Below are 14,636 nucleotides of genomic sequence, written 5' to 3' on the forward strand. Positions count from 1 at the left end.
ATTCTCCTCAACAGTGTAACCTTTAATAAATGTTTTCATCTTCAACTGAAATCCACTTTAATAATCAATTTGCCCAATACAGGATTGAAAACAAGCAGGGCTCTCTTTAACAATTAGCTCACAAAGTTTTTTGTTTGTTTGTTTTGTTTAAACTCCCATTTGTTGGAGAGGTTGTGGTATGAGATATAGTTCTGAAGAAGTAGAGCACTTTAGCCATCTAATAAATTGCAGTTCTTCAATCATAGAGTCAAATTGATACCCAAGAGTTGGTGCCAGTCAGGTCTCTATATAGAATTTCTTAACAAAATAAACGACAATAACAACAACAACAACAACAACAAAGGAAATGGACCATGGGCAGGAGTATTTGATCATATGTATATGTGTACAAGCTATTCCAAGCTAGAAGTTTCCCAAGAAATTAAGGTCAATGGAATAGTTTTGGTCATAGGGTCATTGCAATCCAAATGCTCTTTGTAGCATTGTTCCCGCCTCTGCAAGTTCAGTGTTATGCTTTGCTGTCGTCTTCTTTTGATTGGATGTCATTAGAGACCTTAATTTCTATAGTTTCTGGATTTAGGACTTCTTTCCCATTCTCTTCTTTTAAAGGCAATTTTCTGGAAGAAAATGTAGAAAAAATAAACTTCATGTGTTGAGGCACTTTAAGTAATATGCCTTAATATTATGTTGCTGTTTTGTAGAAGAAAATATGTTACAATTATTGGAATAAAATAATCAGATTTTGTTAAACTATTATCAAATTGACAAAATATAATCTAAAAGGGAATAAAGCAATATTGTCTACAGTAAAAATGTGGTGTGATGAACAATGATAAATGAAATAATATACTTGTAAATTTATATGTACCAAATCATTCATTATAGGGTGGCTTAAATTTGATAATGAATTGATAATATTAAAATATAATTAAGTGTTTTGGAATGTAAAAAAGTCAAAACATTTTCATATGTCCACTAGATGATTTACTAGGACTTAAAAAGTTTTTCTAGTAAAAACAATCAATAGTTGCTGCCATATTCTGTTACATTAATTAATGGGCTGCCTCCTACATGCCCCACACTGGGACCGAGCCTGCAACCCTGACTGGGAATCGAACCATGACCTCTTGGTTCATAGGTCAATGCTCAACCACTGAGCCATGCCAGCCAGCCATGACTTTTATTTCTTAATTTTAAGACAACTTCACAAATCTTATGATGACAATGAATCAAGATTTCTGTGGGTTTTTTTAGTGGTTTAGGTTTTTTTTGTTTTTTTTTTTTTTTACTATTCTTAAATTCAATGGTTTACTATTACATTTTGTGTATATAGCTTTGGGAGTAATTTTTCCTCCCTTGACAAAAATATTTTTTTCTACATCTAAAGAATTAAGTTACAAATAGAATTCCAATTCACCATTGTGACTTTAAATTCATTGATTTATGGGAAAGTGAAAGCTACTATAATAGTTCCTCTGGGACTTATTTGCAATTTATTTTATATTTTAGAATGACTAGATAATCCATTTTATTCTGAAAATAAAAGCTACTATGTGAAAACTAATCAGTCAAAAATAATTCATAGGCAAAATCTAGTAAGATCTATTTCTGGAAATGAAGTATCATCTACTTTGTACCTGCAGACCAGGTACATTATAAACAGTGCAGTCACAGTTCTTCTTTTCTCCCATCCCCAAGTACTAAAAACATTGACAATAAAATATTGTAAAAACAAAGGGTCACTATAGCATCAAAACATATAGAAATTTAATGCTGCCATGGGAAGTTAGGATAGGTTTAATATATCTCTAATTCAAAGAACTATGTTATAGAGTTTGTAATTAACCAGAATTTTCAACCAATTCTTGAATGGTATATTTTTGCATATATAAAGATTTACTATTTATGTTTATGGTAAATTTAAAAAAGATTACTCTTAATGATATATTTTTTTTGTTGAGTATTTTTTCTATGATTGAGTCCCAGAGTAGTTATTAAATCACCTTTTTGTTTTTGTTTCTGTTTCCTAGATTGTTTTAAAATATATGTCTGTCATATGCAAGGGTATTTTCTTAACTCATTTTCATGCCCATCCATATAATATTGTGATAATGAATGCACAGGAATTTGTTTTGGGGGAAATATTTTGCTTCATTGAAAAGATTTATAACTTCTGAAGAAGAGACTATCAAACTCACCTTATGCCAGATGCTTCTATTAGAGTTAACTTCAAATCAGAATGTAATACTTCTAAATGCAATCACTAAGAACATCCTGATGCTTCATATGAAAAATTTAACTACAGAATAATACATTGTATTAGCTTATTTATATATTACTCATTACAATCCCTTGAGAACAGATGGAGGGGATTTCTGAAACAAAATGTTTTCATCAGCTCTGACAATACTCAGAATTTGATTTAAGATGAGAAGCCTAAATCAAGTTTTTCTGCAAGGGAATGTTACTTAAAAAAGAAAAAGGAATTTTTGTTTTGTAAAACAATGAAATTTAAGAGTCATTTTGGTGAGAAGTATTTCAAGAATGGTATGATAGTCATGGTTTTGTTGTAAAATGTTACTCTTGCTACATCTTAATACTGCCTTTGGTTTGAATCATTTTAATATTTATGTACATGAACTTAGACTCATGTTCATAATCATTAAAGGTTCAGTTAAAATACCTTCTATGGGTTTAGTGGATTTATGATGTATGTAAAAAGAAGTAAATAACATAATCTTGAATAGAAACCAAGCACCATTTACTATGTAAATATTAACAGGAGAGTTTAACAGTATTTCTTCCTGCTCTTTACAAATATTCTTTTTAAAAGAGTCTTCTGTATGTTTCACACTATTTATTGCTATTATAAACTGTCATATTTATATTCAAAACAATGACTAATTTCCAGACACGTATTTATTTCAGTAAAAGTCAATCACATTTTCAAAGCATAACTTTCTTAGAGAGTGAGGTTAGTGCAAAAAAAATATATGTCTTTTTGACATTCTTGTATAAAATTATAAGCATATGTTTCAATTGTAGATTTCCCTGGACATTGATACAAATATTTCATATGAAATTTCTGAAGAAGAAATGGATTTTAGACATTCACATGAAGTTTCATAGAAAAACAACAATTTTCCACAAATGATCACAAATGTAAATATTTACTAAAAAATAATACCGTGTTATAAATTTATAAGTACTTATCCAACAATCATTAAGCATTTCAATCTACATACTCAGGTTCTGTTAGTGGTGTGGTTTCATTTGGCTCATTTACTGGGCTTCCATCTTCATGATTAGTAATTCTTTCATCCTCTGTTCTCATCTCCACTATTGGCTCTTTTGATCCATCTTTCCTACAAAAAAGAAGAAGAAGAAGTAGAAGAAGAAAACAAATCTTACCCACATATTGTAAACAATGATGCATCATGGGTTATATTTATATATATCTTATGTAAATATGTATAATCATGTAATATATGATTTTCTCAACATGTAAAAAGGAAACTAAAACTAAGTTTGGTGATACTTATTTAGTTAATAAGACATTGTAAAAGCACAGCATGTTCTTATGAAGAAAACAAAAGATATTGAGTGGAGAATTGATCCCACTATATTTACACACATTAATATCCAATTCAAATGTGAAATAGAGCTTAATTTCTGTTTGTTCTTTGCTATGTTCTGTGCCCAACAATTAAGCAGGTGGCATTTTGATTGCAAATTGAATCTATTTTATTTGAATTGAAAATGTAAGCTTTCTAATTTAGCATCTCTTGAAGTGAAAAAAATCTAGACAGCGTATCCATGGGAAATGGTTACAAACAAATTACCTAGGAATACTAAAATAGGCATAGAGATAAAAAAAGAATATATCCATGCATAATGAAATTTTCTAGATCCCTAAGCCTAGACCATAACGTATGAGGCCATATATGCCTAAATGTATGCATAGAAAAACCAACATAAAGGACTCAACAATAAAAAATAACAAATTACTCTTATAATTTGATTACTCTTACATGACATTTTCTATAAAATTCAGCTCTGCATATTTTCTCAGAATTCATATTTTTTTCTAAGTAAATGAAATGACACAGAGAACTCCAAATTATAATATTTTTTGGAGGAGTAAATTTGGAGGAGTAAATTCAGAACATGTAATAATGCATTGCATAGAGCATTGCATAGAGCATACATTTTCTATACAGACAATCTTGAAACTTGTATGCAGTCACTTCTTAAAATTGTAGGCATTGGTACAATTTATGTTAACTCAGTTTAGCTTAGTTTTTAATTCAGATTACTGTTGATGCCTGTCTTTTATTCAATATAAACTGAGAAATGGTGGGAAAAAGCATAACCAAATATAATTGTATGATTTTCTATATCTATCTATCATCTATCTATCTATCTATCTATCTATCTATCTATCTATCATCTATCTATCTATCTATCATCTATCTATCTATCTATCATCTATCATCTATCTATCATCATCATCTACTTGTTTATCTACCTCTCAATATTTAATTCATGACACCCAGGCCGGGTAGTTCAGTTGGTTAGAGTGTCATCCTGATATTTCAAGGTTGCAGTTTCAATACCCATACAGGGCACAATGAATGCATAAGTAAGTGGAACAACAAATTGATGTTTCCCACTCTCCCTTTCTCGCTCTCAAATCAATCAATCAAACTTTTTTTTATTTTTCATTTAAATCATGACAGTAATTTTTTTTACCATGGATTCCAATTTAAGGTTTATTTTTTTAATATATATTTTTGTATTGATTTCAGAAAGGAAGGGAGAGGGAGAGATAGAAGCATCAATAATGAGAACATTGATTTGCTGCCTCCTGCATGCCCCCTTACTGGGGATTGAGCCTGCACAGGGGCAGGTTTATTTTTAAATACAGTAGTCTGTTTACAAAGTCATTTGGCTCTAAGATGTTATGTTTAAGGTCTTACAGATTTAAGATCCAGAAAGCAGCCAGATTGGTGCGCGATGGTTTTATAGTTAAACTCCCCTATGCTGGGAAAACACAGCCCTGAAGAAAGCACTCAAGCTTGACCTTGGCATTCCTTTACTGTGTAGTGGTGCAGATGTCTGTTACTCACAGGTAGGCAGCTTTTCCTTCTTCCAGTTCTTTACTTTTGCCACTGGAGCCACTTTTCTTCCCACACATTCTCCTGGTGATGCACATTAATAACCCACATTGTCGAATAAAGAAGCAGCTGACATCGGTTACCACAAGGATTAGCAAGAGTGCGGCAACTCCCAGGCCAATGACTGCTCCAAGCCCAAGGCCATTAAAAAGTGTGTCTTAAAAAAATAATAATAAAATAATTTTATTAAAGTTCACACTAGAAAAGATCAGAAAGTTACTTCAAAAATAAATTTTATTGGAGAAATAGTCAACTAAAAACTAGAAAGAAGGGATAGCCCAGCCAGCTTGGCTCAGTGGTTGAGCATTGACCTCTGAACCAAGTGGTCATGGTTCCATTCCTGGTCCGGGCACATGCCCAGGTTGTGGGCTCAATCCCCAATGTGGGGTGTGCAGGAGGCAGCCAATCAATGATTTTCTCTCATCATTGATGTTTCTATCTCTTTATCCCACTCCCTTCCTCTCTTTCTGGAAAATAAAAAATAAAAAAAGAAAGAAAGAAGGAATAGTCCCTAGAAGACTTCAGTGTCATGGCTTTTGAGAGGTAGTCTCTGGTTTTCAAACAATGTTTTAAGCAACTGACATGGTAGTGATTTGAACTATTTTTTACAAATTTATTTTAGATGAAAAACTCTTAAGTAACACTTTTCTCCAAAAGCCTTCTTGATTCCCTGTGGGAAAGATAATGAATATTATCATATCTGTAGCTGTACTCTATCAGAAAGTCATAGCCATTAATAGATCATCACTTTTTAAAAAGGGAAATGTAGTCAAAACACCTGTAAAAAAAGCGTTAAATAAATGTTCTTTATAGAATTAGTGTTAAGATTTAAATTTGAAAATGATGGCTCCAAGCACTTTGCGTTGAAAGAGAATATTTTTTAAAATATCTGCGTATGAATATTTTAAAAATCATTCTTTTAGAATAAATGTGTACTTGTATTTCTGTAGTTAATATTGTAACAGATCATATTAGACTAGAGGCAAACATTGACAGCGTTATGGTACTTATGACCTTTCTAAAGGTAGGGCATGATGGGAGCCACTCTTCCTTGGCATGTATTTGCAAGAAATCTCAGAAGCTATACCGAGAGTATCCACGAAAAAGGTGATTGGAAATGGGATGGAATATGCTAACTGACAAAGGGATGAGTATAGCAAAAATAAATCTAGTGTTGCATGCCTGTGATTGAATATGAGGGTAGACTACACAACTATAACCATATAGATAGAAAAATAAGCACAATGGGAAGAAACCAGAATGAACTGGTGATATTGTGTTATCTAAAGGGAAAAGAGAGGGTCATATAGGACAATTTTATAGAATTATTCAAAATGATTCTTAATATGATTATGTTCCAACTTGTTTGCATAACATTATAAAATTATAATTTCCTTTTTAATGATAATAAAGAAATTTATAGCCCAGATCATAATGGCCTGCTTACTAAGTAACCGATGTTGAACACAAGTGAAAGATATAGAAGCAGATATAAATTTGAGGTTTGAGAAAACCACTTCTGAATAATTATATGAAAAACAATATTTTTTAAGTACGTTTTTAAAAATTAGGTCAAACATTTTAATAATGACTCAAAGACATTTGTATCCAAAAGAATCAACATAATTATTCTAACTTTGAATTTACCCCCTGGGCCGATCTTTAATACACCACACCTTTTGAATGCTAGTATATTTTTGTGCGGAATGACTAAGTCCCTTATCAACATTCACTTTATTGGTAGTTGTTTTGGCTATACTGCACCCGATTCAGCAACCAAAGCTCAAAAAAGAATAGTTGAAAATACATGTTCAATTGGGCTTTTGCTCCTGTGGATATATTCACTCTATGACCTTCGTGCTTTCAAGTAGTCATTCGTAAGCAATAAATCTTACAGATCAATGATGATATATCTGGTCCATTATATGCATCCCCGTTTCATTTTTTAAAGTATGAAGCCTGGCTTTGTACTTAAGTGCACTGGACGTGGTGTCAGAAAATCCTGGTTCCATCAATTAAGGCTGAGATGCCTCCTTGTTAAAATAGGGACAGTTATAAAAACAACCACCACCACAAACTGGGTCATGGGTTATGAAAACATTGTCGTGAATAGACTATTTAACACTTCTAGCACTTACTGCCCATCACTAAGTAAACAATTAACAAATATTTAAAGTTATTTTTATTATTTTAGTATTATAAAATTCTAGAAAATGCAGTTTTGGTGAAAAAAATAGACAATCTAAAATTTAATTTATCTGTAATATTTCTTTCATCGGCAACCAACAGTATCTTTTATTAAGCACTGATTAGTCTCTTGAAAATATAATCACTATTTTAATGACTTAGATTTAGCTAGCTAGCTTTTAAATGATAAATATTTTTATTTGTGACATTTTTTAGAATTAAACAGTAAATTGATCTGCTTCACTTGCATCTTTATAAAAAACTCTCAGAAACATTTTATTTGTAAATTACCCTATAGTAAAGGAATATTGATGTTAAAAGCTATTTTTTGTTTTGTTTTTAATTGATTTTTTATTGATTAAGGTATTACATATGTGTCCATATCCCCCATTGCCCCCCCACCCGACTCCCATACATGTCCTCACCCCCCTGCTGTCTCTGTCCATTGGTTATGCTTATATGCATGCATACAAGTCTTTTGGTAACAAAATTATATATTTTTAACTTAAAATTTAAAAAAATAAAGGTTACTTGAATTTATTTTTATGAAAAACCAAATGTATTTCTGTCATTGAAAAGGGTGGGATGGTCATTAGGTATGTTTTTATTATAAGTATTTAATTTTTTTCAACATAATGTTTTTTTGAAAAGTCAGCTTATGGACATATTTAAATATGTATTCTCATATCCCATGAGGTTAGACACAATAACTATGAAAGCTAAATTTTCTTTTTTTCTTTTCTGCCACCAATTTACTTTGGTGTGAAAGTACTTATTTCTCTTTGGATTTTTCATTTAAAAATCTAAAAAAAAAAAAAAAGAACCATAACCAAAATTATATCACTAGATTCTAATAGACACAATAAAGGGAAAAATGATAATATTTTTGTTTTATTTCTTTACTTATTAAAGCTATTGGGGTGGCACTGGTTAATAAGATTATATAGGTTTCAAGTATACCTTTCTATGATATATGATCTGTATATTGCATTGTGTGCCAACCACCCAAAGTCGCATTATCTTCTGTCACCATATATTTGACCTTCTTTATCTTTTATCCTTCCCCTAGGGGCTTAATCACAAGGGACAACAACAGCCTGTAATTATTGGAATCGAGAGTCTAACCCCTACTCTCTGGTAACCACCATACTGTTTAAATCTTCATCTATAAGTTTCATTTTTATATCCCACATATGCAAAATAAGTCAGTCGAAAAAACTAAGATCCATATGGTTTTACACATTTGTAGGATAAGGTTTTTGTATTAACAAGGATAAACAGTTAATAGTGAGAGTTTTTACTAGAGTATGGAAATATCCTTGAATTACAGAAGGCACATTGTAGGGTAAAGCATACTTTTAAAAGAAAACACATTGTGCTAATTTAATAACCAATAATCATCCCTAAGAATTTCACACAGTTTCTTGTATTATGTAAGATAAGCTGATTTTCTAAATCACCTGTCAGTCTAGATATAGAAATTATCTTAAATTTATAAATTAAATTACTTTCTGTGATATTTTTCCTAGGATCCCCCAAGTCAACAAAAAGTAGGAAAGTGCAGTAAAGAGCCAAAATATAGAAAATGAGGCTAGGGTCTAGACTGGGCCAACAAAATATTTTTTAAAAAGATTTAAAACTTTTAATAAGCTTTCCAAATTTAAAAATAGTAGGGATGACTGGCCAGTGTTGCTTAGTGGTTGAGCATCGACCCATGAACCAGGAGGTCACAGTTTGATTCCTGGTCAGGGCATATGCCCAGGTTTGGGCTCAATGCCCAGGGGAAGGTGTGGAGAGGCAGCCAATTGATCAATGTTTCTCTCTCATTGATGTTTCTATCTCTCTTTCCCTCTCTGAAATAAATAAAACGCATATTTAAAAAGTAGTAGGGATATTAAAAATAAAATGTAATCACAATATCCCTACAGAAAAGACAAAGGTGTAGCCTTTACATTTTTTGATATAATCACTTGACAAGAAAATAAATAATAGTCTCTGACCCTGTAGAATTGTGTAAAGAAATGCCTTATTATCCTATATAATAAAAGCCTAATATGCAAATCGACTGAACAGAGGAATGACTGGCCGAACAACTGGTCGCTATGTTGTGCACTGACCACCAGGGGGTAGACGCTCAATGCAGGAACTGCCCTCAGCCCACAGGCCCCAGACCAGCCAAGGTAGGTGCGAGCGGGGGACGCCCCCCCCCCCCCCCGATTGCCCTACCGGTCGCCCACAGATTGGCCCTGATCACTGGCCAGGCCTAGAGACCCTACCCGTGCATACATTTCATGCACTGAGCCTCTAGTGCATTTATGAACCTTTCTATTGCCAACAGGGCATAATGAATCTCCTAAACAGAACCTAAATCAGATTAAGATTTGTCTTTGGACTTGTCTTTTCTCAGTTAAACTAAAGGGAAATCAGGTATACATGTATAAAGGCCATATTTATATGTTTTAGATATTTAAAAAAATAATTCCAAATATCTGTTTTTTATATATTTGAAACAACATGATTTTCATATCACCTTTGCAGTTGTAATTAAAAATAGAAAAAGAAAAGAAAAACTTTGATTAATGTGTTATACAATTCTCTATTAAAGACAGAAATGTTAAAACCATTGATATTAGTAATCTGTGCACAATGTCATGCTATTTCCATCACTCTAAATACCACATTTCTCTTCTGTTTCATGACTAGGAGCCTCTGGAATTTATGGTGCCTTGTGCTCATTTCTGAATTGATAGATGCATGCAATTTTGATTCATATTTCATTTTTCTGTTTGAAACAAATGTTTGAACTTCTGAGGTTTGCAATGTCTGGTCAATACTCTTTTTTTTTTTTTTTTAATCCTTACTGGAGGATATTTTTCCATTGATTTTTTAAGAAAGGGAAAGACAGAGAAATGTCAATGTGAGAGAAACAAATCGATTGGTTGCCTCCTGCACTTGCCCTGACCAGGGCCTGGCCAGGAGGAGGCTGCAACTGAGGTACCTGCCCTTGACCAGAATTGAACCCAGGACCCTATAGTCCACAGATCAATGCTCTATCCACTGAGCCAAACCAGTGAGGGCTGGTCAATACTCTTTAACTGTATTAATTAGAAATGACAAAATCATTGTAAGTTGTATCAGCAAAAATGATTAAAAATAACATTTTGCATTAATTTAAAAAATTGCACCATTTATCCCATATATGCCCTCTTCCACCTCTACCAACCTCTACCCCACAAAGTAAGTAAATAAATACATAAATATCTATATATATAAAAGCCTAAGCGACTGTTATGACTGGATGACCAGATGACTGGACGACCAGATGGTAGCTATGATGCACACTGACCACCAGGGACAGATGCTCAACACAGGAGCTGCCCCCTGGTGGTCAGTGCGCTCCCACAGCCAACCTCCCATGGTCCTTCCCCCCTGGCCGCCCCGATTGACCAGGAGGGACCCCACCCATGCACAAATTCATGCACCGGGCCTCTAGTAATAAAATAAAAAGTCTTTCTTAAAAAAAGCAAAAATCAAATAGCAAACTCAAGTGTATGATTAGATTTTATATTCTTTCTCTCCTCTAAGCAACTTTTTTTTCTTTACTATTTCCTCATACAACTAGAGAAATATTGAGTATATCCTCCTAAGATAGGTGCTTTTGAAAAATTATATACTAGTATTATTTCATCATATTTATACTTTGAAAAATGCAATGTACAACTAAAACATAAAAAATTAGAAAGATTAATATTTATTTTATATATTAATATTTATTTTATATATTAATGGAAATTCTAATTTTTAAAATAGTCACAGTGGTATTGTTCACTTGTTTTGTGTCCAACATACTATACCACTATTGGGTATATTTAAAAAATTATAATTTTATTGTTTCATTTTTTATTAAATGTATGTACAAGTCTTATGTATTCCAGCCAAAATATTATTTGAAAATCAAAATAGTAACTTATTGTTCATTATTTGTTTATAGTATCATCTGTTAAAAAATTAGATCTCTACTTTTAGCTCAAAACTTCCTAGATTTTAGCGAGTATGTTTACTTGCCAAGTATTTATTTGAATATTGCTAATATTCATGTACTACAATGCACAAAATAATTGTAAATACATATTTATGTTTTAAAAGTGTTTTTTTATTATTGCTGTTTATTGATAAATTACCTCATTAAGTCCTCAGGTTGAGATAATTTTTTTTTAATTTTATTTTTTACAGAGAGGAAGGGAGAGGGAGAGAGAGTTAGAAACATCGATGAGAGAGAAACATCAACTAGCTGCCTCCTGCACACCCACTACTGGGGATGTGTCTGCAACCAAGGTACATGCCCTTCACTGGAATCGAACCTGGAACCCTTGAGTCCGCAGGCCAACGCTCTATCACTGAGCCAAAGCACTCAGGGCATGAGATCATTTTTTAAAGATCATTTTAATTATTCTAGTTTTATCTGTACATTTCACTGTAACCAGAACTTAACACATTTTTATTCGTATAGTAAATTATCCTTTTTGGTCACAAATTAAAATCTTTCTTGACTGATGCTGAAATGAATAAACATAAAATAATTATTAATAATGTTCTAATTGTCTCTGATAGGTGACATTAACTTTTGCTCAGTTTGGGGAAAGGATATACATATTCTTTATTTGGTATTCTCATCTTCTGTAATTCATTTTGTCTTCTTTAGTTCACTATTATTTTTATTATAGCTACTTTTATTGCTATTTTGTACACTACTTTAGACACATTCATCTTCATTAAAATAAAATTAATACTCTCAAAAGATTTTTACAAAATGGATCAAAGGCTCCTCCCTACAAAACAATAAAACTAGGTCTTTTGTGTTCTAATCTCTTACTCTGTTATATATTGGTTCCCTTATGTACAGCTCATAGAGTTCATGAGATAAAAAACAACAACAACAAACTTTTACATCATTCAACTTCCTGACAAAATACACTTATTAGTGACATTTTAAGTTCACTTGAGTTCATATTATTCAGATATTTGACTGTTACCTGAACTAGCAGAATGAAAATTGTGTGGGTATAACATGTAATCTCATGCATTTTTCAATGAACAATTTAAAGACAAAAGTATGTGATGCTACAATTCTGTGATGGCTGTGAAACGAGCACTTTATAAGTGAAGAGAAAACCTCAAAGAGTATTTTATAAGGGACTGCATTTCAGAAAAGATTTCTTGGAATGTTAAAATAAAAAATCTTTAAAAATACAGGGTTTGGCAAAAGTAGGTTTACACTTGTTTATATAAAAAATACATGAAGGTTATAATTATGACAGTAGCTTTATTAACTCCAAAGAATATCACAATGGCAAAAAGAAATCCTACTTTGCCCACTCTTGTATATTAAAAATCAAAATTGAGTTCTAATCATGAAAAAAGTACATAATTATATTAAATTATACTAATTAATAAGAGCTTTGTGAGTAGGAGGCATTTTTAGATTTTAGGATCAGTAATTTGCTGTGTTTTAATTGATCATGTATTGAGTTCAATGGACCTCTTTATAAAAGTTCATGTTGGAGAATAATACTATGTGGAAGTTCATTTTATATAATTGTCTAGCTTTTATATCCCCTGATGATACCATTTGTAGAATCCACATATTAATTTAGGAATTAGAAATTTTCAGATTTTAAAAATTATAAGCAGAATTTACCAATCATATTTCAACATTACTCAAATATATCAATAAAGCCTAGTGTTGTTATTGTATGTGTTTTAAATTCTCAGTACATTTTAACAAGGTGGTCATGTTTTTCCTAAGTATACTCAGTTAAACAATATTGAGACAGTTTATTGCTTACTACCAAATTTGTTTTCATACAACCTTCCTTTTTTGAGAGATGAAAACTGTATTTTATGTCACCTGTTCCTTATTACTGTCTCCATTTTTTAGTCACTTTGATTCTCCTATCAAAATGTTCTGTTTCCTGTATAACTATACAGTTTTTTTTTTAAAATATAAACTCAGGACTTGTGTGCTTGCATATGAACCTAACCAGTGATCACGCAAAACAGGGGAGTCGGGGCATGCGTAGGGAGGGGTTTGGGATGGGAATGGGGGGGGATGAGGACAAATATGTGATACCTTAATCGATAATGTAATTAAAAATAAATAAAAAAATATATAAACTCAGTGGAAATCCAAAAATTTCTTCCAAATCACCTTTCCCTATTAAGAGGTATTTTGGGGAGAAGGTAGGGTATCAATGAAGTGTTGATAAACCAGACATCTTTGTTGTTGTAAATCCTCACCTGAGGATATTTTTTCCATCATTGGTTTTTAGAGGGGGGGGGGAGGAAAGGAGGGAGAGAGAGAGAGGGAGGGAGAGAGAGAGAGAGAGAGAGAAATAGAGAGAGAGAGAGAGAGAGAGAGAGAGAGAGATCTTTGATGTGAGGAAGGCATATCAACTGATTGCCTCCTGCACATGCCCCTGGGGTGGGGAGCTAACCTGCAACAAGGTCCATGCCTTTGACCAGGAATTTAACCCTCAACCCACCCTTTGGGCACAGGCCAAGGCTCTAAACACTGAGGCACACTGGCCAGGGCCAGACATTTTTCTAATGTATGATTTGTGGAAAGAAAAAGTGGCTAATTAAAGACATTTGGCTTAATAATTAAAAGGGAATTGTAAATATGTATCCTACCTAATAATAGACAAATATGCAAATTGACTGTACCTTCGCTATGCCCCCGATTGGCCAGGAGGCGCGGGGGGGGGGCGGGACTCGGGCCCACGGGATGCTGGGCTCACGTCGCCAGCAGAGGCTCGAGCTCAGCATCTGCGCCATGGCTGTGCTGCAGCACAGAAGGGGCCTCTGGGGCAGCGAGCTCACGTTCCACCCTGGACCATCAAAAGTGGGGGAGCTGGGTGCCTGTCCACTCAGGTACCAGGCCTTTCAGAAGCCTCCGGCACGCCGGAGGCTTCTGAAAGGCCTGGTGCACCAGCAATCAAAAGCAAAAGCCTGGGAGCCGGGTGCCTGTCCGCTCAGGCACCAGCGGAGAGGAACCCAGTTCCCCCGATAAATGTGCATGATTCAATCATGCACTGGGCCTCTAGTATTATATAAATAGCATTTATAATTTTTAAAACTATACTACTTTCTGAATGTGTTTTCCTATATATGTTTGTTAACAAAGGCATAATTACACATTAAATATCTTTTCAAAAGATCTTATGGTCCTTTGATATTATAAAAATGATATATTTTTTTGTTCAGGAATAAATT

General features: G+C 33.1%; 1 protein-coding gene across 1 annotated transcript in view; it reads right to left on the reverse strand.

Moving 5' to 3' along the window:
- Positions 1 to 494: 494 nt before the first annotated feature.
- The window catches only part of NCAM2 (neural cell adhesion molecule 2), a 196,084-nt gene continuing 181,942 nt past the window's right edge, over positions 495 to 14,636 (reverse strand). Inside the window, exons 17-19 of the mRNA XM_054712874.1 lie at positions 5,130 to 5,334; positions 3,246 to 3,365; positions 495 to 617 (exon numbers count right to left, since the gene is read on the reverse strand). Coding sequence (XP_054568849.1) covers positions 509 to 617; positions 3,246 to 3,365; positions 5,130 to 5,334 — 434 coding nt within the window. The 3' untranslated portion in view covers positions 495 to 508. The remainder of the gene's footprint in view (positions 618 to 3,245; positions 3,366 to 5,129; positions 5,335 to 14,636) is intronic.

This window comes from Eptesicus fuscus, chromosome 3 (assembly GCF_027574615.1).
Source record: "Eptesicus fuscus isolate TK198812 chromosome 3, DD_ASM_mEF_20220401, whole genome shotgun sequence".
In the NCBI taxonomy this organism is placed as follows: Eukaryota; Metazoa; Chordata; class Mammalia; order Chiroptera; family Vespertilionidae; genus Eptesicus; species Eptesicus fuscus.